General features: G+C 45.2%; 1 protein-coding gene across 1 annotated transcript in view; it reads right to left on the reverse strand.

Moving 5' to 3' along the window:
- The window catches only part of LOC126262359 (adenylyltransferase and sulfurtransferase MOCS3), a 175,106-nt gene that overhangs the window by 49,724 nt on the left and 102,856 nt on the right, over nucleotides 1–22,526 (reverse strand). The window contains exon 5 of the mRNA XM_049958944.1: nucleotides 19,601–19,721. Coding sequence (XP_049814901.1) covers nucleotides 19,601–19,721 — 121 coding nt within the window. The remainder of the gene's footprint in view (nucleotides 1–19,600; nucleotides 19,722–22,526) is intronic.

The following is a 22,526-nucleotide window of genomic DNA, read 5'->3' on the forward strand; positions in this document are numbered from 1 at the left end:
GCAAGAGAGGCGCTCTGCATCGCGGTGTAGCTTGCTCGTCAGGTTTCGAGAGGGTGCGTTTCTGGATGAGGTATCGAGTATATTGCTTCCCCCTACTTATACCTCCCGAGGAGATCACGAATGTAAAATTAGAGAGATTAGAGCGCGCACGGAGGCTTTCAGACAGTCGTTCTTCCCGCGAACCATACGCGACTGGAACAGGAAAGGGAGGTAATGACAGTGGCACGTAAAGTGCCCTCCGCCACACACCGTTGGGTGGCTTGCGGAGTATGAATGTAGATGTAGATGTAGATAATTGGGGACTCAGTATGTAACCAAATTATACCTTTATCTTCCAAAAATTAAATACACAAAACATCATTACACCTTCAATCACTTACATTGAAAACAAATTGGCATCAATCATTCATCCCATCATCCTGGGTGCTTTACATTGGACTTTGAGAGCTTCAGCAACATGTATGTCCTCTGTGAGCATTTATGTCTGCCTGATACATATGTGGGATGCTCCAGATAATGGAAGTCAACCTGTGATATCCATTGCCATTCTTCATGAGATTTCTTGGGAAGTCTGTGTGGAACAGGACGACCATGATCACATCTGTCAAGTGTGTCTCACATATGCAATATGAGGTTTAGGTCGAGAATCACTACCAGCCATTCCATTACTTTAGTGTCCAGGCTTTGCAAGACATCTGTGCTGCTGCACATCTTACAGGCCCTGATCACATCTGTCAAGTGTGTCTCACATATGCAATATGAGGTTTAGGTCGAGAATCACTACCAGCCATTCCATTACTTTAGTGTCCAGGCTTTGCAAGACATCTGTGCTGCTGCACATCTTACAGGCCCTGGCATTAGAAGGAATTCATGACTACCATCTTAAACAGTAGCTAATAAATAGTCCAACAGGGTCTGTTTGATGTACTGCGTGGTTGTAAGGCAACCATGGACAATGGCAAGATCTGTATGGCTGTCAACATTCAAGCCTCCCCTCAATATCAGAGAACCATGGAAACTTGTAATATCCTGGATAACATTTGTTAGTTACCACTCACCAAGGGTCTCTGCACGTGAACATGGAATCAACTTGCGTCCGAGGATACCCGGACTTGTCTGTGAATAACACATTTCACCAGTGACAAAGTTGCCAGTTAACATGGGAGCTTCAGAACTGAAGGCAAGCTGCAAGATGTTGCCATGTCAAGCAGGGTACTTGAACAGGGTCATAAAGTCCTTTCTCGCATCCTGTTCGTTCCAATCTGATTGGACACAATGGCTCCAGTGATCCTTATGAGATCATCTTGCAGTGCTCTGGCTTTATCCAAGTGACACCACAATGCAGAGACGGCAGGATATTGGTCTTCAGGTGGGGTTGTAATGCATCGATGATCTTGTCCAACTCGCCATGTGTACTGATCTGTCTTCCCCTGTCCACAACCTAAGACTGACACATGGAGAGGAACTGGCATCTGCAGCAACACAACTGAAAGCCTATTCTTTTTTGATCGAACAGACCACCCTTGCAACTTGCACTGCAATAAGATGTTGCATTGATGTGTCCTTGGTTGAATACAACATCCGCAAATGACAACTGCCATATGTGTACCTCACTAGAAAACACTGGGACACTGACAGTCACATCCTTTTGAGGGGTCATGTGACACTGTATTGCATAACACAGCCAATACATGGTGAACGATTTTAATCACTGCCTACATTGAAAGTGAATATCTGAAGCCATGAAATAAGATCACAAGTACCTTCTGTATCAAAACAGTTTTAACATACAGGACATTGATAAACATGTTCCCCTAATTCTTTTGAACAGTCTATATAACTGAGTTAGTGTCAAATGGCGTTCAGTATTAATGAATGTCTCCAATTAGCAGTGGAAATATTCAAGGCAGGAAGGAAGATGGGATTTGATATCCCATCAAGAATGATGTCATCACAAACAAAGTTGGGATAAATAAAGGATGACCTTACACAAGAATCATTTCTGCATTTGCCTCAATTTGGGGAAATCATGAAAAACCTAAATCTGCATGTCCAGACAGGGATTTGAACCACCAATTCTTGAATACGAGTCCAGTGTCTTACCACTGTGTCACTTTTCTTGATAATATTCAAAGAATGTGTTGTTACATGTTTTATGTCTTTCTGTCTTGTTAAGTATTTGCTTGATTACATTTAATATCTAGAAAATTATTATTTCCTGTTGAGTGCCTGCATAAGGTGATGTGATTCCCTCTGTGGTAACACTATACAGAGAGAAAACATTAGGCTCAATTCTGCAGTACTTGCTGTTTTTCCCCAGTCAACAAGTGTCAATGCTGCACAGGAATAATTTTTTTAACACTGAACTCTGAGAATGTTGTTTCAACTGTTGGAGGGCAACGATTTCAATCTAATAGATAATATACATGAAATCTTTGTCACAAAATAGAAGTTACTCCTTTCGCAACATCCTTCAACTTTGTGACAATAATTTACTGCATCTCATCTCTGATACCGAGACCCTTGCCTTCCAACAGCTGGAGCAACATTCTCAATAACATCTGAGGAAGATATCTAAGCTACTCCTGCCTGGCACTACCACTTCCCCACCAAAGAACCCTTCACTCCCACACACTTGCCTTGTGGACATGACATAGCTCCCAACTCTTGGTGTTGCTGGGCTCTGGCAGCTTCCACATCCCCAGAAACTTCCTTCATGTCCTATAAAACACACTATGCCTGAACACACTCTCAAAAATACCAGCATCATTGTTAATCTATCTTGAAAAAACTTTGACTATTGTAGAAGGCTCTGCTCTTTCAAAAGGAGTCAGTCTCAGTTCTAAGATAAAGTTTAACCATACTGAACTTGGAAAGAATTTATTTTTATTTACTCACTCCCCTCAGCTGAATCATTTTCTCATCACCCACATTACCAATCAAAGACAGCCTACATGTACACAATGGGCTTCATCTTAAATAGTTTCATACACCCTGCACTTATGATCTACATCCTTTTTGAACCAATCATGACCTGGTAACATTACGGGAATTCTTAAACTCCCATTTGGCTCCACTTCCCTTCACCAAATCCCTGGATGTCCTTCTGAGAGATATTGTGCCAAATTCTATCCAATGGAGCATTAGACTGTCAAAACCCCAAGCTGATTGGAGGGATAATGTTCCAAATGTTCTCAATTTGGGAGTGATCCACCAACTTTTCTGGCCAAGGTGGGTTTTGGCAAGCACAAAGACAAGCAATACAAACTCTCACCATGTGCTGGCAGGCATTATCTTGCTGAAATGTAAGCCTTGGACGGCTTGCCATCAAGGGCAACAAAACAATGTGTACAATATGATCCCTTTCATGGTCATCCATGACATCCTTACAGCACAGTGGTACATTCGCTATATTATATTATCGCAGAAGAAGCTGAGTAGCACAGTCCCTGTGGTGTAGTGGTTATGATACTAGATTGTTGCATGGAGGCTCGTGAGTTCAAAACTCACCTGAACTGTAAAATTTAAATTTCTATATTCGATTTGAGTACATTCAATCTAGAAGTATCCACAAATGTCAAGAATCATTGTACTGGAATGTTCTGTAACTGTATATAAACTGTGAGTGTTCTGGCTGCAGCCAGTTCGCTCTGCAGTCTTGTATGTGCAAGTGCTGAATAAACCTTCGTTAAGTTAAGTTAGTGTTCGTCATTCATCTAATTCCACCTTCTTCTACGTGACATTATTCTGGTGGGGATGCTGGGTATTGGAATTTGTGATAGCGCTCATTATTGATGACACAGTGGCTCCCATCAGGCCACAACAGAGCCGCCGTTTATGTGGTGAGAAACCCAAGTTCGAGCCATATTCAACAGATCGCAATCTACCGGAGACAGAAGAGAAGAGGATGTTACAATGACGGAAACTGTGTGCCACCACATAGACATCCTTCCGGGTTCTCTGGAGACGATGGCCAAGATCCAAACAAGTGGCTGAAGGTATCTGAGTGTACAGCCAAATTTAACGAATGGAATGACACCATGTGTTTGGCTAACATATTTTTCTACTTGGAGGGCACTGCCACACAATGGTATGAGAACAACGAGGAGAAGTTCACAAGTTGGGAAGTATTCCAGGCGGGACTGCGTAAGTATTTCGGCGACACACAATGACAGAAGTGCAAGGCCGAAGACAAATTAAAGAGCAAGGCACAGCGTCCAGGAGAAATTACAGCATCCTACATTCAAGGCGTCTTGGAGCTGTGTAAAATAGGGGATCCTAGAATGAAGGAGGAAGATAAGGTTGCACATCTCATGAAGAGTATTGCTGAGGACATGTATCAAGCCCTACTCCTGAAGGAGGTTTCGACAGCAGACAACTTCATAAAATGGTGTCAGTATATCGAGACAATGCATCAAAAACGAATTACACGCAAGAAGTTTGAACAGCTTTCAAACGTCGTATCGATGTCTGTGATGGAGGAAGGAACTGATTTCACAAGTCATAACATGTGAGCTTTTACGGCTGGCATCTTCATAATAATGATTTCACAAGTGTTCTTCATCAGATAGTGAGAGAGCAAGTTCAGAAGGCACTTGGATTGCATGGTGAGCAAAACACTGAGACGCTTCAAGAGGACATAAGGGAGGAAGTGGAACAGACATTGAACCCAATCTCTCATCCTTCATTTCCCTTTGAAACGGTGAAAAAGTCGAGACCCAGGTGAAGTTACATTCCTATAATGCCACATTAGGAACCTGTTTGGACACCAAGGAAGACTGACATCTGGAGAATCCAGGACAACCAACCAGTATGTTTCCACTGCGGATGAGCGGGACATGTGGTGCACTATTGTTGAGAAATACAGTGGATATTTGATGATGCCCGCGCCAGAAGACAGCAGACTGATTTTAGCAGACGGGACGATGAAGATGAACAAGAAGATGAGGGTGCAGGACACCATTGCCACAAGCTAGGCACTGGAGAGGACGCTCCCCAACGCACTGATCCAGGTCTCCATTGCCGTTTAGAAGCTCCAGCTGATCACCTAGCCGCCACAACCTGGAAAACTAAGGGGTGCGACCTTCCTTGGAGGTTAGGCTGCCGAAGAGAAAAATCCTCCACCGTCAATCACTACAAAAATGATAGGAAACTACGTTGATATCCTCATGGATGTCTGACCAACCCAAGCTCTTGTGGACTCTGGAGCAGCATATTCAGTCATTTCGGAGAAGTACCGTCGCCAGTTGCAGAAAACTGTATTTATCGACAACAAAACATCAAAACAACAAAGTGGCCATACACATCCCTTAGAATTCATCATCTTAAAAGAGTGAAGTCATTATGTTATTCTTGGATGGGACTTTTTAAAAGCATCTAAGGCAATTATAAATTGTGGTCGCTCGAAGATTATGCTAGACAAGATGAGATACTGTGGTCAGGAAGATGTGTATCCGAGTGTGTGGAGACTATGTGTGTTGGATGAAGTGATCATTCCTGTAGTCAGCGGTAGAAAGGTAACTGTCATGTGTCATGCCATGCATCAACCCATGGATCTTGTAGTGGAATGTAGGAGAAGCATACCAATGAAGAATAACTTGGTATCATAGCCTCTGTCATCTCATTTAACAATGGATTCGATGAATTGTGGATCGATAACTTAACTGTCGCCGAGAACCACAGATCCTTCCAAGATGCATGTGCGTAGCAAACGCTGAGCTGTTAATTGACAAACAGCTGAGCGTCATACAAACCTCCCATGCAGTCTGTGGGCGAAATTAGCACTACCACTATGAGACAAGGTCTTCTAGCTCGTGTGTCACCAGATCTCATTAAGTAACAACAGAAGAAGCTACTTGCCATTCTTCACGAGTTCTCTGAATGCTTCAATCTACAGGTGAAGAGCATATAAGACAAATTGACGGTGAAGCACCGGATTAGCACTGGAGACCACCAATCAATAAGCCAGAGAGCATACCGTGTGTCAGCAACGGGACGTCAAATAATTTGTGACGAGGTAGTGTAAATGATGAAGAATGACACCATTCAGCCTTCGCGGAGCCCATGGCCGTCACCAGTGGTTCTTGTCAGGAAGAAGGATGGCAGTTGGCACTTAATAAGATAAGTAAAAAGAACGTTTACTCCCGAATTGACGGTACACTAGATTGTCTGAAGGGGGCTAAGTTTTTCTCAACCATGGACATGTACTCGAAATTCTGGCAAATCAAAGTAGATGAGGCTGATCGTGAGAAAACTGCATTCATCACCCCTGAGGGCCTGTATGAGTTTAAGGTAATGCCGTTTGGTTTGTGTAATGCACCAGCAACTTTTGAACGGATGATGGATAATCTTCTAAGTCACCTGAAGTGGACGATGTGTCTTTGTTATTTAGATGACATTATAGTGTTCTCAGAGACATTTGATGAACAAGTAAAAAGACTGAGGGCCATTCTTAAGTGTCTCCAACAAGGCAGACTGAAACTTAATTCAAGAAAGTGTCTCTTTGGAGCGAAAGAAATCAAAATATTTGGACACCTTGCGTCAAATGTAGGTGTGAGGTGTGTGGCTAGACCCAGAAAAGGTTGGGATCTATAATGGAATTTCCTATTCCTAAAAGTATTAGAGATGTGAGAAGCCTCCTCGGATTATGTTCTTATTACTGTTGTTTTATCAAAGACTTTTGTATCAAAGGCAGGCCACTCCAACATTAGTTAAAAGCCGATGCTAAACTTATCTGAGGTGGTGCTCAACAAGATTCTTTCGAAGAGCTGTGAAAAGCTCTGACGACTGACACTGTACTTGGTCTGTATGATAATAGAGCACCCTCAGAACTACACACAGATGCCAGTGGGTATGGGATCGGTGCTGTTCTGGTGCAAATTTCGGATGGAAAAGAGAAGATTATAGCCCATGCTTCTAGGACACTTACAAAAGCTGAGAGAAACTACTCAATTACAGAAAGAGAATGTCTTGCTGTGATCTGGACCATGTGCAAATTTCGACAGTATCTCTATGGAAGGCCATTCACTGTTGTTACAGACCATCATTCACTTTGTTAGTTGACAGGTCTTTAAGGATCCAACACGACGACTCATCAGGTGGGCACTACTTCTTCAAGTGTATGACATTACCATAGTGTACAAAAGTGGAAGAAAACACCAAGATGCCGACTGTCTCTCAAGAAACCCTGTGCAAGGCAATCAAAACTTTGATGAAGACAGTGACTGTCTCGCTACACTCCAGGATCTCTTTGCTGAGCAGAAGAAGGACGCCAAGATATCTCAAATTACGCTTGCCTTAAATCGGTCAGAGGATGTAAAAGGACAATTTAAAGTAGGTAATGGATAACTTCGCAAGAAAACCTTTGATCCATTTGGAAACAGGTAGCTACCAGTGATTCCTAAACACAGGAGCTCGGATGTTCTACAGAAATTCCATGACACACCTGAGGCCAGACATTTAGGATTTATTAAGACACACGATAGGATAAGCAAGAGATTTATCTGGCCAGGTTTATTTAGGAGTGTCCCCTACTGTGTGTCGCACTGTTGAGAGTGCCAGAGAGAAAGGCAGTTCCTCAGAAACGACCTGGCCGACTCATACCAATTCCATGAGCCGAAACACCTTTCCAGCGTGTTGGGATTGTCCTCAGATGATTTCCAACGTCTGCTAGTGGCAATAGAAGGGTTATTGTTTGCACTGATTATCTGACATGCTATGCCACTACAAATGTCGTGAAAACAGCTGAAGTATTCGAGGTAGCCAAATTTATTGTGGAAGAAATTGTATTAAAACATGGTGCCCCCAGGTCGTTAATTACGGATTGAGGGAAAGTTTTTCAATTGAATCTTGTGACAGAGATAAACTGTCGGTGCAACATTACTCATCACATGACGACTGCCTACCATTCGCAAACTAACAGGCTTACTGAACGCCTTAATAAGACCTTGGCCAACATGCTATCAATGTTCGTCAATGTTGAGCAGAGCAACTGGGATGAGGTGCTACCTTTCGTGACGTTTGCCTACAACACTGCCAAACAGGGCACCACAGGATTTACGCCATTTTTCGTGGCGCAGGGCAAGAGGCGACTGCGATGATGGACACTGTGTTTCCGTTACATCCTAATGACGTGAACGATGACTACATTGAAGTTCGGCAGTTAGCTCGACTCCACACGCTCAAGAAAATGATCGGCGAAGGTATGACGTGAGCCACCGCCCTGTTGTCTACCAGCCTGGTGACCTCGTCTGGATCTTCACTCCTGTTCGGAAGGTTGGTCTCTCTGAGAAGCTCCTCAGGCACTACTTTGGATTTTATAAGGTTGTAAAACAGTTGTCTGATGTTACTTATGAAGTTGAAGATTTCGACTCTGACACAAGGCGATGAAAGATCAGAGATACAGTCCCTGTCCATCGAATGAAGCCCTATAAGGATCCTGTAACCCAGGATAAATTCGAAGCTCCAGTAACAGGCAACAAATGGAAAGGTGACGAAGAGCGTAGCGGCAAAGTAAGTTCTAAGAAGATCACCGCCAGGGCAAACATCAGTCATTGGGAGTCGGAGTATGCAGGACTGATGACTTGTTCACAGACTAGAGGGACATAACACCGAGACGCTGTTCTCTTAAGGAGGGAGTAATGTCGCAGAAGAAGCTGAGTAGCACAGTCACCATGGTGTAGTGGTTATGACACTAGACTGTTGCATGGAGGGTCGTGAGTTGAAGAAATAACCTGAACTATAAAATTTTAATTTCTATATTCAGTTCGAGTACATTCAAGAAGTATCCACAAATGTCAAGAATCATTGTACTGAAATATTCTGTAACTGTATATATACCGTATGTGTTCTAGCTGGAGGCAGTTTGCTCCGCACTCTTGTATGTGCAAGTGCTGAATAAACCTTCATTAAGTGAAGTTAGTGTTCGTCATTCATCTAACTATACCTTCTTCTACGTGACAATATGCCCTGTTTTGCTGCCCTTCATGGTAGGCCACCCTGGGCTCACATTTAAGCCAGATAATGTCTGCCCAGCACACATCTACATGGATACTCTGCAAGTCACATTTAAATGCCTGGCAGAGGGCAAGAGTTTGTACTGCTTATCTTCGTGCTTGACAAATCCTACCTTGTCTGGCAGTCACTGGATTTCTGCCCAACTAAGAACAAATGTAACAACCACCAACAGCGTGTACAGCGTTTACCTGAAATGAGTGTAGAAAATGAGAGGGCTGGTAGAGTGGGTCATAACAAGCACATTTCACATCACAACCAACATTAGTGTACGGCACTTGGTGTCATTGAACAGCGTAACATCCCACTCAGAGGGTAGGCACACAACATGCCATCTGAGCTGTCATGGGCACACAACATGCCATCTGAGCTGTCATGGTAGCAGGTCTGCAGGGCAACATTTTCAATATATTTGTGGCATCAAGGTAAATGAGTAGTTGGGATGGAGTTTTATAACCTTTATTTGAAAATAGTTACTAAAAGTGCATGAAATTACAAGCTCCTGCTTGATTGCACACTGTGAAATGAAGCAAAAGTGACTGTCGCTCTCTTTCAAACACTTCTGGCAAAATGGAAATTACACCGGAGGCTACCATAATGCACGCTATCAGGTCTTCATCAGTCTCAATCGAGGAGAATATGCAGGCCATGCCATGCCCTATCCAGTTCTCATCAAAAGTTTCATCCAAATGCATCTGCACTGTGTGTGTGAAGAGTGCAGGTGTACCACTGTGTTGGTACCACGTTCACTGTTTCACATTGAGTGGGACATGTTACAAAAACTCTGGCAGACTTTCTCATAAAAAGATTAAGTATCTGTTGCATTCGGTCAATGGGGAAACATGTATGGACCAACTAGATTATCGCTTACCAAGTCGGACCAAATGTTGACAGTGAGGTGATCTTGATGACAATGAGCAAAGATGGTGTGCAGATTTTGCCATGTCCACAATTGTTGATTATGGCTGTTGAACATATCCTCTCGTGTGAAGGATGCCTCATCCATAAAAAGTACTTGGTTTGGAAAGTCCATTTGAATGGTACACCTTTGCAAAAACCACTCGCAGAATTCAATTCGATGTGGAAAGTTGTCTGGGTTAAGGGCACGAACCTTTTGAAAACAGTAGGGGTGCAAATCATCTTCATACCATACACACCAAATTGTGGAATTGCTTACACCCATTTCCCATGCAACACACTGTGAGCCTGTTGAGAGTGTGTTTTCCAGTAGCGCTAATGGTTTCTCTTCAAAACCTGGTGTACACATTGTGTGCTGACAACCACGTGCGTCTGTGCTTCACACCACTAACACAAAATGAATACATTGGGTTTCAAACTAGACCTTAAATGCACATGTGCTATTATAAGAACGTGCTGGCGGAAAATGTACCTCAGGTGAACCTGTCTCTCGTACGGACCTGTGAATGGCAGTAAATGTGTGCAGATCTGGCACTTGTCTATTCGAAAACCACCGAACATACAAATGCTGGGCAGTATGAGCAATTCCATCTGATGTCACATAAGTAAAGTGCATGCCCTTTCCTCCCAAGAATAGCTCTCCACTTCCTATCTGCTCCACACAGTAGCAAACACATGAGTGTCCCCATTTGATGGCAAACTGAAGCAGGGTGAACCGTACTCTGCAGTATGCACTCTCTCTGCAACACCTATCAAACAGGCATTCGCACAGGACAAAGAATTACATCCGTGCCACAGTAAGAGGTGGAAAACCCATTGCGTTGATCTGCCTGGAATCTTCGCAACTATATCGACAACAGCATTTGCAAATAAAACTTCAACCTGCTGACTTTTTTACGTTGATGTCACAAATGCATTGAAATTGTTGTCCTGCAGACCTGCTACCATGATGGTTCGAACAGCATGTTGTGCGCCTGCGGACATGGGTTGCTGTGTGAAATATGCTTGTTATGACCCACTCTCATTTTCTACATTCATTTTCGATACACCCTGCATATATCAAAGCTGTCATCAATTTCATGTCATATTTTCCTCCTCTACATCCTTATTAACTGTGGTTGATGGTATGTAGTTAGTCAAACATGCTAATAAGCTTTCCAGAGCCTTTGCAGAAAGACAGTACTGTGGTCAGTTTATCCACAAACAAATTTCTTCTCCTGTTTTTTCTCATGATTCGAAAAAGATGTCACCACTATGAACCAGCTATTGATGAATATTCCCCTTACTACCTCAACAATGAAGAACTAGATTACATCCTTTACCAGGACTTCGACTGTTTCTTGTCATATCCTGAGAGGAGGGATCCCACAAAGTAGAGTTTTGTCACTCATGCACAACATCTGTAACACCTTCTATAACTTCCCTGTTATCAACATTGTATCACAGGCGTTATTCTCTTGCAGCTGAATATGCATAAGCCCTATCCCATCCACCTATATACTTCCACAGCATTACAGTAATAGGCATTTCCTATTTAATAAAAGTTAGTGTCTCATCTGGAAGCAGTTACTCTATATAGTACTTCTGTTGCTACTGCTGTGCAATGATGTATGAGGGTAGGAGAATTCTGTCTACTCACATGAATGGCCTCTGTGAACACCAATGTCTTCAACAACTGCTTCATTATCTGTACAATCCTCCCCTCCCAAGCTCCACTATATTGTGCAGGTGAGAATATTTTCTGTGGCACACCCTCAATTAACACAACAGCCTTGGCTTCAATTTCTGCTAATCCCTATGTGCAAGCGCCCCCTTTCCCGTTCTTTTGGCCTCACCTTTTATTAACCTGTTATTTTTCATGCTATTCCCCTAGTTTTTGCAGAAAACTCATCTTTCCTCTGTATTTCCGGCTCTCTCCCTCTGCCTCCCCCCTCTCTCCATCCATCTAACTAATTAACTGTTGTAACTGCAACCAGGACGGTCGCGGGGTAGCAATGACAGAAAGCACGGTGGGACCCGCAGAGAGGCCCACGAACAACGACATGACCAACGAAAGGACAGAACGAATATAACTAGACCGAACAACAGAGTCACAAGGAAACAAACACGTCTACTCGTACACGAACAAGGAAGTAGGCTGTCTAGCACAAAGCGAGGTGTAAACCGACATAAGCGAGACTAGACTGACTGGCTGAGTGAGAGGCCGGCGCTTAAGTACGTTATCGGGGACGCCGCTATTGGCCGCTCGGACCACGTGTTCCACTGCGGCGCCGCCACAGCTTACGGTGCGATGGTGCAGAGACCTCTATGGGTCTTCGACGTCCATGATGTCTGGCACAGATTCAAATTCCGCAGTGCGCGGTACCAGATCCCTCCCCCCTGAAACTTGCGGGTAGGGGCGGAAACGTCCTGGACGATGCCGAGGTGGGCGGCAGTGGGAAGAGGAACTGGGTGTATCAGCTCCTAATGGCGGGGAGGAAGGGACACCCGAGGTATCCATGACGGCCGATCCAGATTCCAGGGTGGAGGAGGGAGCTGCCGATCCACCCAGAGGCGGAGAGGGCCGGCGGCAGGCCCACGGAGAGACGGCAACCGGGGGCTGGAACAGTGACTCGAGGGCCGCGTCCGTACCCGATGGAGGTAGCGAAAGAGGCGCGGGACCCGTAGCAGCACGAGGGCGGAGCTGATTATGATGGCAGTGCTCCAATCCTTTCGATGTCTGCACTGACATCACACGCCGCCCATGGGCTGTGACGACCATGGCGGGTGTCTAACCTGCCTTGCGCCCGTATTCGCGGGCCCACATGGCCGTGCCAGGGGCATACCACTGCGAGGGCCGGGACCTGGGGTGGGAGGAGGATGGCATCAGCAAATGGAGCAGGGTCCGCAGCTGTCGCCTATGAAGGAGCTCTGCCAGAGTGCGTCCGTCAATTGGTGTAGTGCGATAGGTGCTCAAAAACAGGGTGAGGGCCGACGTGGTTGGAGATGTGTCGACCGCCTTAGTCAACTCGTGTTTAAAAGTACGGACAAGCCTCTCTGCCGCGCCATTGGACGAAGGGTGGAAAGGGGGGCTACGGATATGTTTGATACCGTTGGCCTGACAGAAGTCGTGGAAGGAGGATGCTGTGAATTGGGAACCATTATCGGAGACCAACGTGTGGGGCAGGCCCTCAATGGCGAGAACCTGGGCCAGGGCCGTGAGTGTAGCCTCCGTGGTGGTGGATGCCATTCGGACAACATAGGGGTATTTGGAGTAGGCATCAACGATGAGTAACCACACGGACCCCAAAAACGGGCCCGCAAAATCAATATGGATGCGATACCAGGGTCGGCGAGGCAAAGGCCAGAGTGCAAACGACTGAGGGGGGCTTGCCTGGTGACGCGCACAGACAGTACACCCATGGACCAGGCACTAAATATTGCCATCGATGCTGGGCCAATACACATGCCGGTGAGCCAAAACCTTCATACAGGACATACCCCTGTGACCGTGGTGTAACAAACTGAGCACCTGAAGCCGCAATTCCGGAGGGATGACCACCCGGTGGGCATCTGTCTCCATGGACAACAGAAGGACATCATCGACCACGGAGAGTCTGTGGGACAGGTGGCGCCAGGGGCTGAAATTGGACTGCATCCGACGATTAACATAGGACAGCCACCCGTGGACCACATAGTTGAGAACCTTCTGCAACACAGGGTCGTGGCGGGTAGCCGCAGGAACATCAGCAGCCATTAGAGGAAAACTGTCCAGCACATCCTGGCGGGCGGAATCAATGTGAAAGCAGAGGACCTCCTGTTGGTCAAAGGCAGAATCGGGGCCTGCTGAGAGACTTTACAAAGCGTCCTCATTAGCATGGTGGGCGGTGGGCTTATACCGGATGGTGTAAGCATAATTACGTAAAAACAATGCCTAGCACTGGAGATGTTGAGCCGTCTGCTCGGGAAGGTGAGAGTGGGGTCCGAAAAGTGTAACCAAGGGTTTATGGTCTGTCAGGAGCGTGAACTTTGCCGCAAAGAGATAGATGTGAAATTTTTGGACAACGAACACGATCACGAAGGCGTCCTTTTCAATCTGGGATTAGTTTCGTTGTGCTGGGGTCAACGTCTTAGAGGCATAAGCGATGGGCTGTTCGGAGCCATCGGCATCCCAGTGCGTGAGGACGGCCCCAATGCCGTATGCCGACGCATCAGCTGCCACAACCAAGGGGCGGTCCTGAGAGAAGGGAGTAAGGCAAGGGGCGGATCTTTGCAACGCAAGTGATTGTGGGGTTGAGCAACGGAGGCAGCCTGGGGCAAGAACTTTAAGTAATAAGTAACCTTGCCCAGAAACACCTGTAGTTCCGATAAGTCCTTGGAACGAGGAAGGGCCTCAATGGCCGTGACATTACGACCCGAAGGGCGAATGCCATCTTTGCTAAGCCAGTGGCCTAAGTATTCCACTTCCGGTTGAAAAAAACAACACTTGTCCAGTCGACAGTGTAGACCAGCAGACTGCAGAGCGTGAAATAAGGCGCTGAGGTTTTGCAAATGTTCCTGGCGGGAAGGCCCGGCGACCAAGATGTCATCCAGATATTTCACACATGCAGGGATAAGCTGTGTATGCTGCTCCAGGAATCGCTGGAAAATGGCCGGTGCCGAAGAGACACCAAAGGGAAGGCACTTGTACTTATACAATCCGAAAGGTGTGTTGATAATTATGATGTTCTGAGATTCGGCATCCAAGAGCAACTGGTGGTATGACTCAGCCATGTCGATCTTGGAAAAATACTCTCCCCCGGCAAGCTTGGCAAGAAGGTCTTCCTGCTGGGGAATGGGGTAGGTGTCAACGAGGGACTGAGAATTGACTGTAGCAGTGAAGTCCCCACACAGCCGAAGGGACCCACTGGGTTTCCGTATGACCACCAGTGGTGTCGCCCATGCACTGTAAGTTACAGGTTCCAGCACACCAGCGGCCTGGAGCCGATCAAGTTCCTGCTTGACCGCTGGCCGTAAGGCCACCGGAAGGGGCCGGGCCTGGCAAAAGCGAGGCTGTGCATCTGGCCGGAGGGTGATGTGCGCCTGAAAGCTGGAAGCACATCCAAGATCCGGTGCAAACAATGACGCAAAAGCGAAGCACAGACCGTCCAAGTCCTGAAAGGGAACAGCCGTGGGAACGACCTTAACTTCATCGGAAATTGAAAAGCCAAACATTTGAAATGCATCCAGGCCAAAAATATTTGAAGCCAATGGATGGTTGACGACAAAGAGGATAAGGAGCCACAAGAACATGCTTGTATGTCGCCTGGATGACGAACTGCCCACGAAGGGGAATGGAACCATCTCCGTAGGTGACCAAATGGCGAGAAAGAGGCGAAAACGCAGGAGAGCCCAGTCGTGTATATGTCGCCATATTAATCAGGGAGACAGTGGCCCCAGTGTCGACCTGAAAACTGAGATCCTCTGTGAAAATGCAGAGTGTGAGTAAAAGCTTCCGCGCTAATGGGTCATCCTGTGGGACGACCGATTGCAGAGCATGGACAGTATTTTGAGGCCCAGGAGGGGCAGGACTGGATCGAGTCGAGCGACTACGACAAACCGATCGTGTGTGGCCCTCCTTGTTACACAGCGTACTCGTTTTCCAGCGGTGGCGACAATCAGCCCACGAATGGACAGTAAAGCACTGTGGGCAAGACAGTACTGGGCCGCGCGACTGGTGACGAGGGGCGACCGAAGGCGCCAATGCCATAGAGACGTCAGAACACGAGGAGTGCCGACGGCGCTGGCCCCTGTCGGCCGGGTCATGTCGACGTCGTGAGGGCGGCACCCGCCGTGACGCCACGACCGCTGTCACCTGCGGTCGCACCATAAGACGCTTGTTAGCCGTTTGAGCAATTTCAAAGGAGTGGGCAATGCGGAGAATCTCTTCCATGGAGGGGTTGTCGAATTTCACTGCCGCAGTATGGACCTCAAGGTCGGGAGCCAGCTGAACGAGCACATCTCGGATCAGAGAGTGCACATACGAAGACTTACACTGCTGATTGGTGCACGTAAAATCGCATCGATGGCTGAGACCCTGCAAGTCCATGACGCAGGAACAATACGATTGACCAGGCTGTTTATGGTACTGGTGGAACTCCAGCCGAGAGGCGACTACTGGTAGTGTTGGGAATAATAGTTTGTCAGCAAAAGGCAGATCTCCTGGAAAGAGAGAGCCACAGGACCGGACAACGGTGCCAACTTGCGGAGAAGAAAGAATGTGTCCGGAGAGGCCCAAGACAAAAACAACGACCGCTGCAAGAAGTTGTCCGTGACTTGAAAAGCCGTGAAATGTTGTTTCAGCATATGTAAGTAGGTTTCCCAGTCCTCTTTAGTGTCATTAAAGGGTGGAAACGACGGCGGACGCGGGAAAGCATTGGACACCCGAGGACTCTGAAGCTGGTGCAGTAACGGGTCCCGGGCATCGACTTTGTTCATTAGCAACTGCAGCGACTTTTGTAAGATGTCTAACTGGAGCTGCTGCTGCTGCATGAGCTGCTGCTGTTGCTCCAGCAGACAGACCTACTTCAACTCCATACCAACAACGACCACCGTTTACCTCGTCGCCAAAATGTTGTAACTGTGACCAGGATGGTCGCGGGGTAGCAATGACAGAAAGTGCGGAGGGACCCGCAGAGAGGCCCGTGAACAACAACACAACGGGAGAGGATGGACATGACCAACGAAAGGACACAACAAATACAACAAGACCGAACAACAGAGTCACAAGGAAACAAACACATCCACTCGTACACGAACAAGGAAGTAGGCTGTCTAGCACAAAGCGAGGTGTCAACTGACGTAAGCGAGATCAGACTGACTGGTTGAGCGAGAGGCCGGTGCTTAAGTACGCTATCGCTGCACCACATGTTCCACTGTGGCGCCCTCACACTAAAAGCGGGCCAGGAGGTGCACGCCACCGCAGCTTACGACGCGATGGTGCAGAGACCTCTATGGGTCTTTGACGTCCCTGACGTCTGGCGCGGATTCAAATTTCGCGGTGCACAGTACCAAACTAACTTTCTCTCTTCTCTCTCTCATGCTTCATTCCTTCACTGTCCCATTTTCCTCTGCCACTCAGATCCCCCTGTTCCCTAACTCTCCTCTCTTGTATAGCTATACATCTGTGTATCCTCCTTACCCTGCATGTTGTGAGAGGAATTTATCTTGTAGTCAGTTAAAATTGAAAATGATGAGAAGCTTGTGTTTATGACCCTTTTTCAGCTGAATGTCAATCAAGACAGGACCTGGAGTTGAATACTCTAATGAATTTCAATTAATAGGCTTAAATCAAACAATGGAAAATTTAGGATGGAATGTAACAATATTATGAAAAGGAAAGTTGCTATCACCATATAGAGGAGCTGCTGAGTTGCAGATAGGCACAACAAAAAGACTATCACAAATAAAGCTTCCGGCCAAGAAGGCCTTTATCAAAAATAGCACACACGCACACGCACACACACACACACACACACACACACACACACACACACACACAAAATTCATGCACACGAGAGAAGTCTCTGGCAACAGAAGACACACTCCGAACAGTAGCACCAGTGCATGATGGGAGTGGTGACTGGGTGGGGGTAAGGAGGAGGCTGGAGTGGGGAGGAGGAGGGATAGTAGGTTAAGGGGGATGGACGGTGCAGTGCTGCTGGGGAGTGCACGGGGACGAGGTGGAGAGAGGGTAGGGCAGCTATGTGCATTCGGGAGGTTAGACAGAGGGCAGGCTTGTTATAAGACTTGGACAGTATTAGACAGGCAAGTGTTGTTCACCCACTGGTTACATGCTTGGAAGTTGGGATGTTTACAGACAGACACTGGAGCCATTGCAAATTGGGTCACAAAATGATCAGAAAGAATAGATGGGTCACCAGAGATGTCTAATATATAATAAGAGACCAGGGATGGTAGGCCAGACAGTGTAGCCCACACCTGGTAAGAAGATGGATGAATTCTCAGAGAGGACACACAGTATTCCAACCATTTTTTCTTCCTTTACCAAGTGAAAAAATGAGCCCAAACATGCAGCTGCTTCAAGTTTATGAAGTTGGTGATCAAGAGATATCATCCATATTTTTGAAGAGTTCTTCAATGATACCAGACTGTTGTCACACTTTCTTCAGATCACCACAGAGTGGATCACCCATGTCATATCCCTATGAAGAGAGTGACAACTGTTTTGGTAGCCTGGATATCATAGAATAGGCTAAGTAGACATCATTGATGAGTCCTCATGGAGAGACTGTGAAGATGATATTGGGGGTACAAATCTGCTAATTCACCCTTTGGACCGCCCAATGTGCTGACTTGTCTGATGAAAATAGGCACTGAATCAACAGGACCAATGGAAAATGGATCACTGTCATGGAGATCATTGTGCACAGATAATTTTATCCACAGAAAAAGATAAGAAGAGCAAATCATGAGATTGATGAATTAGAGTATGCTAAGAGCTGCTCTAGAAAGGGTAGGCATTCCATCATTGAGATAACACAAGTCATAATTAGAAAGTAGTTGTTCTATAAGGAAACCCCTTTGAGGCTGGTTAGTGTTGCCCCAAAGGAGATCATGTTTGTTGAAGTCCTGTCAGTAGGAGGAAGGATGGAGGCAGTTGTTGCATCAATTTGATCATCTCGGGATTCACAATTTCCCTGTCAGAGGTAAGCAAAAATCACACAGAGTGATATCAGTGGTCATCCAAATCCATACAGCTGCAGCAGCGAGAGTTACATGAAGAGGTATCCATTCATTATGGACACCCAAGTGAACAAGTGTACAGACCCCTGAAACCCTATCATGGCTGTCACAGTTCCTAAAGCAGCTTTGAAGGTAGGATATTGGCCACCTAAGAATTATCTTTCTTGTAGGATTATGCAGACTACCATAAAAGCTTTCATCCCCATTTCACCCCTATAAGGGTTGAATTCCCAAAAGCAGTGAAATACATATTTTTTATTTTTAACTGAGAAGACAAAATTTCATAGCTTTAATAATGCTTTTGTATTAAAATATTTTCATAAAAAATCTCATCTCCTGTTTTACCCCCTTAGGAGTCTAATTTCCATAAACACTGAAACACGCATTTCGGTATTTGTAACCAAGAAGTCAAATACCAATGTTCACAGATGTAGCTTTAAAAATATTTTATTGGTTCTTCAATAATGACATAGTTTCAAAAAAAGTTTTCACCCACTATTTCATCCCCACAGGGTTCAATTTCCAAAAATTCTGAAACACATATTTCTTTATTTCTGATCAAGAAACCAAATACCAAATTTTGTATGCCTACCTTCAGAATTGCCACAATAGTGACCCCCCCCCCCCCCTTCATTTTTTAACCTCCAATCCCTATTCCACCCTTAGGGTTGGAATTTAAAAAAATCCCTTCTTAAATGATGCCTACAGTATAAGATCCACATCATCTCCAAATTACAAGTTTCTGTCCTTAGCGGTTTGGGCTGGGTGATGAAGAGTCAGTCAGGACACTGCCTTTTATACATATAGATTAGAGAGAGGAAGCCATCAGAGGTAACACATGTTTCAACAGTATGACAACTGTCAAAGTATAGAGTTCTTGATAGAGTAAAATAAATTTAATTTAAGAAGTGTTTAATTCTGGAAGAGTTGCATTAATACTGCTTACCTTTTCAAGGCTTCCACAGCAGATTCAACCTTTGGTGTTCCCAAGCTTGCTTCGGAATGGAGTAACTGTCGATGTAAATTATTCAGTTCAACTTCATCATAATCTATTATACCAATATGTCCTGCAATAAATTGTGTTGTTCAAATATAAAATCTCATGTATATGTGTAATCTACATTGTTATCTTCACTACACTTTAACCAACAATTTTGATTAAGACACAAGGGAGAAACATTGCTCTCCAATAAATTTTTAACTTGTGTACAGCAATAGATGTTTACTTATGCTTCAGAATTCGAAAGCATGTGTCACCAAAAGTAAAAATCAATAAACAAATGAGATGTGATATCGTTCTATTATTGCACCATTTGCCAGACATGATACAAATAAAAGTCTTTAATAACAATAAGGAAAGGACAGACTGTTACTCACCTCATAGAGGAGGCGCTGAGTTACAGACAGGCACAACAAAAAAGAATGCTAGATCTACGGAATTATTATACACAAACTTTCACCACTAGAACCAGCATAGACAGAAAACTATTTACTGTATAGGTACCCAATTTTATAGGAATTATGTTCTGACTGTGCACAGTAGGATTTACATTTTTAGTAATGTTAGTGTTATGTCTTGCCTTTTAGGCACCAGTACTGGTACGGCGACATAGAGTTGGAACATGAGCACTGTGCATTACAGTTGCAGACAGTCAACATGGGTCTGGACAAGGTGAGCAGGGCTTTACACACAAAGCTGTTTTATCAATGCAACAGCAAGACTGCTGCAGCTATTCACGAGTATTGATACATTAAGGAAAAACAGAGAGGTCCTCTTCCCACACTGGCATTGGAGAACACAATTCAGAAGTTCAAATTAACTGGTGATTTGGGAACTGCTGCTGGAAGAGCTGATGGCTAATTGCACCACAAATTGTTCAAGAAGTTACTGTTACCATGGCTGAGAATGCTGGAGACAATGTTTTGTCTTCAAGCAGTGCACGAGTTATGTCATAACAAATAAACATTCCGTGGTTCACCATTTGAAAAGTTCTGTGAACAATTGTTAGTTGTTATCAGTACAAATTTCACGTTACTCCCCAACTTTTGATACATGACACAGAAATTTCAGTAGCCTTTGTTCTTACATTTCTTACAAGGGTTGAAGCTGATGATATGTGGCCTTGTAACATTTTGTGAAGTTATGAAGCACATTTACATTCGATGGGGCAGTGTACACTCACAATTGTTGCATTTGGGGACCATCATGACCAACAAATGTTCACGAAGTTCCTCTGCATAGTAAACATGTCACTATATGGTGTGGCTTGATGTCACAGTTCATAATTGGCCAGATTTTCTTTGAGGAACTTGGACCCGAAGGACCAAGGATATGCAGCGTGAATGGCACGGTACTGCGAGCTGACTCGCCAACATGTGATTCCTGCTCTACTGAAGAGAAGTGCTTTGCATTTTATTTTGATGCCTGACGGAGCTCCACCACGCATTGCTCATGTGGTCACTCACTTACTCCATAATGCATCTGGACAAAACAGAATCATTGGCTGATTATTACATACTGTGTGGTCACCAAGATCCCCAGATTTGAACCTGTGTGATTTCTAGCTGTGGGATTACCTAAAGGACAGGGCTTATCAGTTGACTCTAACACACATTGAGGCTGAAGGTGAGGACAGCAACATAGGTAGCCAACCTGAGATATTTTGGACAGCAGGAGAGCCATCTCTAGTGTGGTTCCAGGCTGTCAAGATGCAGATAGTCGTCACAATGAGCAACATTTGTATCATGGAATGTAAACATGATACACAATTAAACATCACCCTCTTTAAAATGTGTTTCTTTCAATAGTTTAACTGTTATTTCTCTTCTCTTCCACATATCCCTACAAATGTTCCATTGTCCTACAACCACTCATTTTTCAAGGGGCTCTCTCAAGTAGTATAAATTTAATTATAGCCACCATGTATTTAGCTATAAGACTAAGTCTTTCATCAGATGTAGAAAACAAACACACATTCACACAAGCATAACTCTCTCTCTCTCTCTGTCACACACACACACACACACACACACAGTCACTGTCATCTTTGGACAACTAACTGCTACTGTGTCTGAAGTAAGCAGTAATTTTTTCTGGAATGGGTTGTGGGGATACAGAGGTGGTGTGAGGTGGGGAGATTGAAGAAAAACAGTGTAAGTGAGGAGAGGAGGCGTGGGGAGGAATATGCTGATGCTGGCTGTGGGGAGGGGATTCAAGGACGTGCTGGGAACAGGATAGGGCTGCTGGGTGCAGCACTGGGAGACAGTTCTGGAGGGGGGATAGAGTAGAGAAGGGGGATTGTCAGGATAGAAGGCATGTGTGTACTGGACTGGGAGGAGAGAAAGGGATACGTAGGTGGAGGACAGGAACTAGCAAAGGTTGAGGCCACAGATTATGAAAACAAAGGATATTTGCAAGTAGAGTTCCCATATGTGCAATCCAGAAAAGCTGGTATTGCTGGGAAGAACACAGATGGCACAGGCTGTGAAGCAGTCATTAAAGTCAAGCACTTTGCATTGGATGGCATGCTCAGCAATTTGGCAGTGGCCATTCATGTGGGCAGACAGCTTGTTATTTGCCCATGTAGGATGCGGCACAATGGTTGCAGCTGTGTTGGTAGATCATGTGGCACCTTTCACAGGTGGTCCTGCCTTTGATGGAGCAATAGATTCCTGTGACAGGGCTGGAGCAAGGTGGTAGTGGTAGGTTGCAGAGGACAGGTCTTACATCTACTTTTTGTTCCAATCGATCCAAAGTGAGGAGATAATCAGGAATGGGGAAGATGTCAGAAAACAAGAACACAAAATGCAAATTTACAGAATAAAAAAAGATCTGCTAATGTACCATTCACAGAACCCAAATAAAATTGCCC

Source organism: Schistocerca nitens, chromosome 6, assembly GCF_023898315.1.
Source record: "Schistocerca nitens isolate TAMUIC-IGC-003100 chromosome 6, iqSchNite1.1, whole genome shotgun sequence".
NCBI lineage: Eukaryota > Metazoa > Arthropoda > Insecta > Orthoptera > Acrididae > Schistocerca > Schistocerca nitens.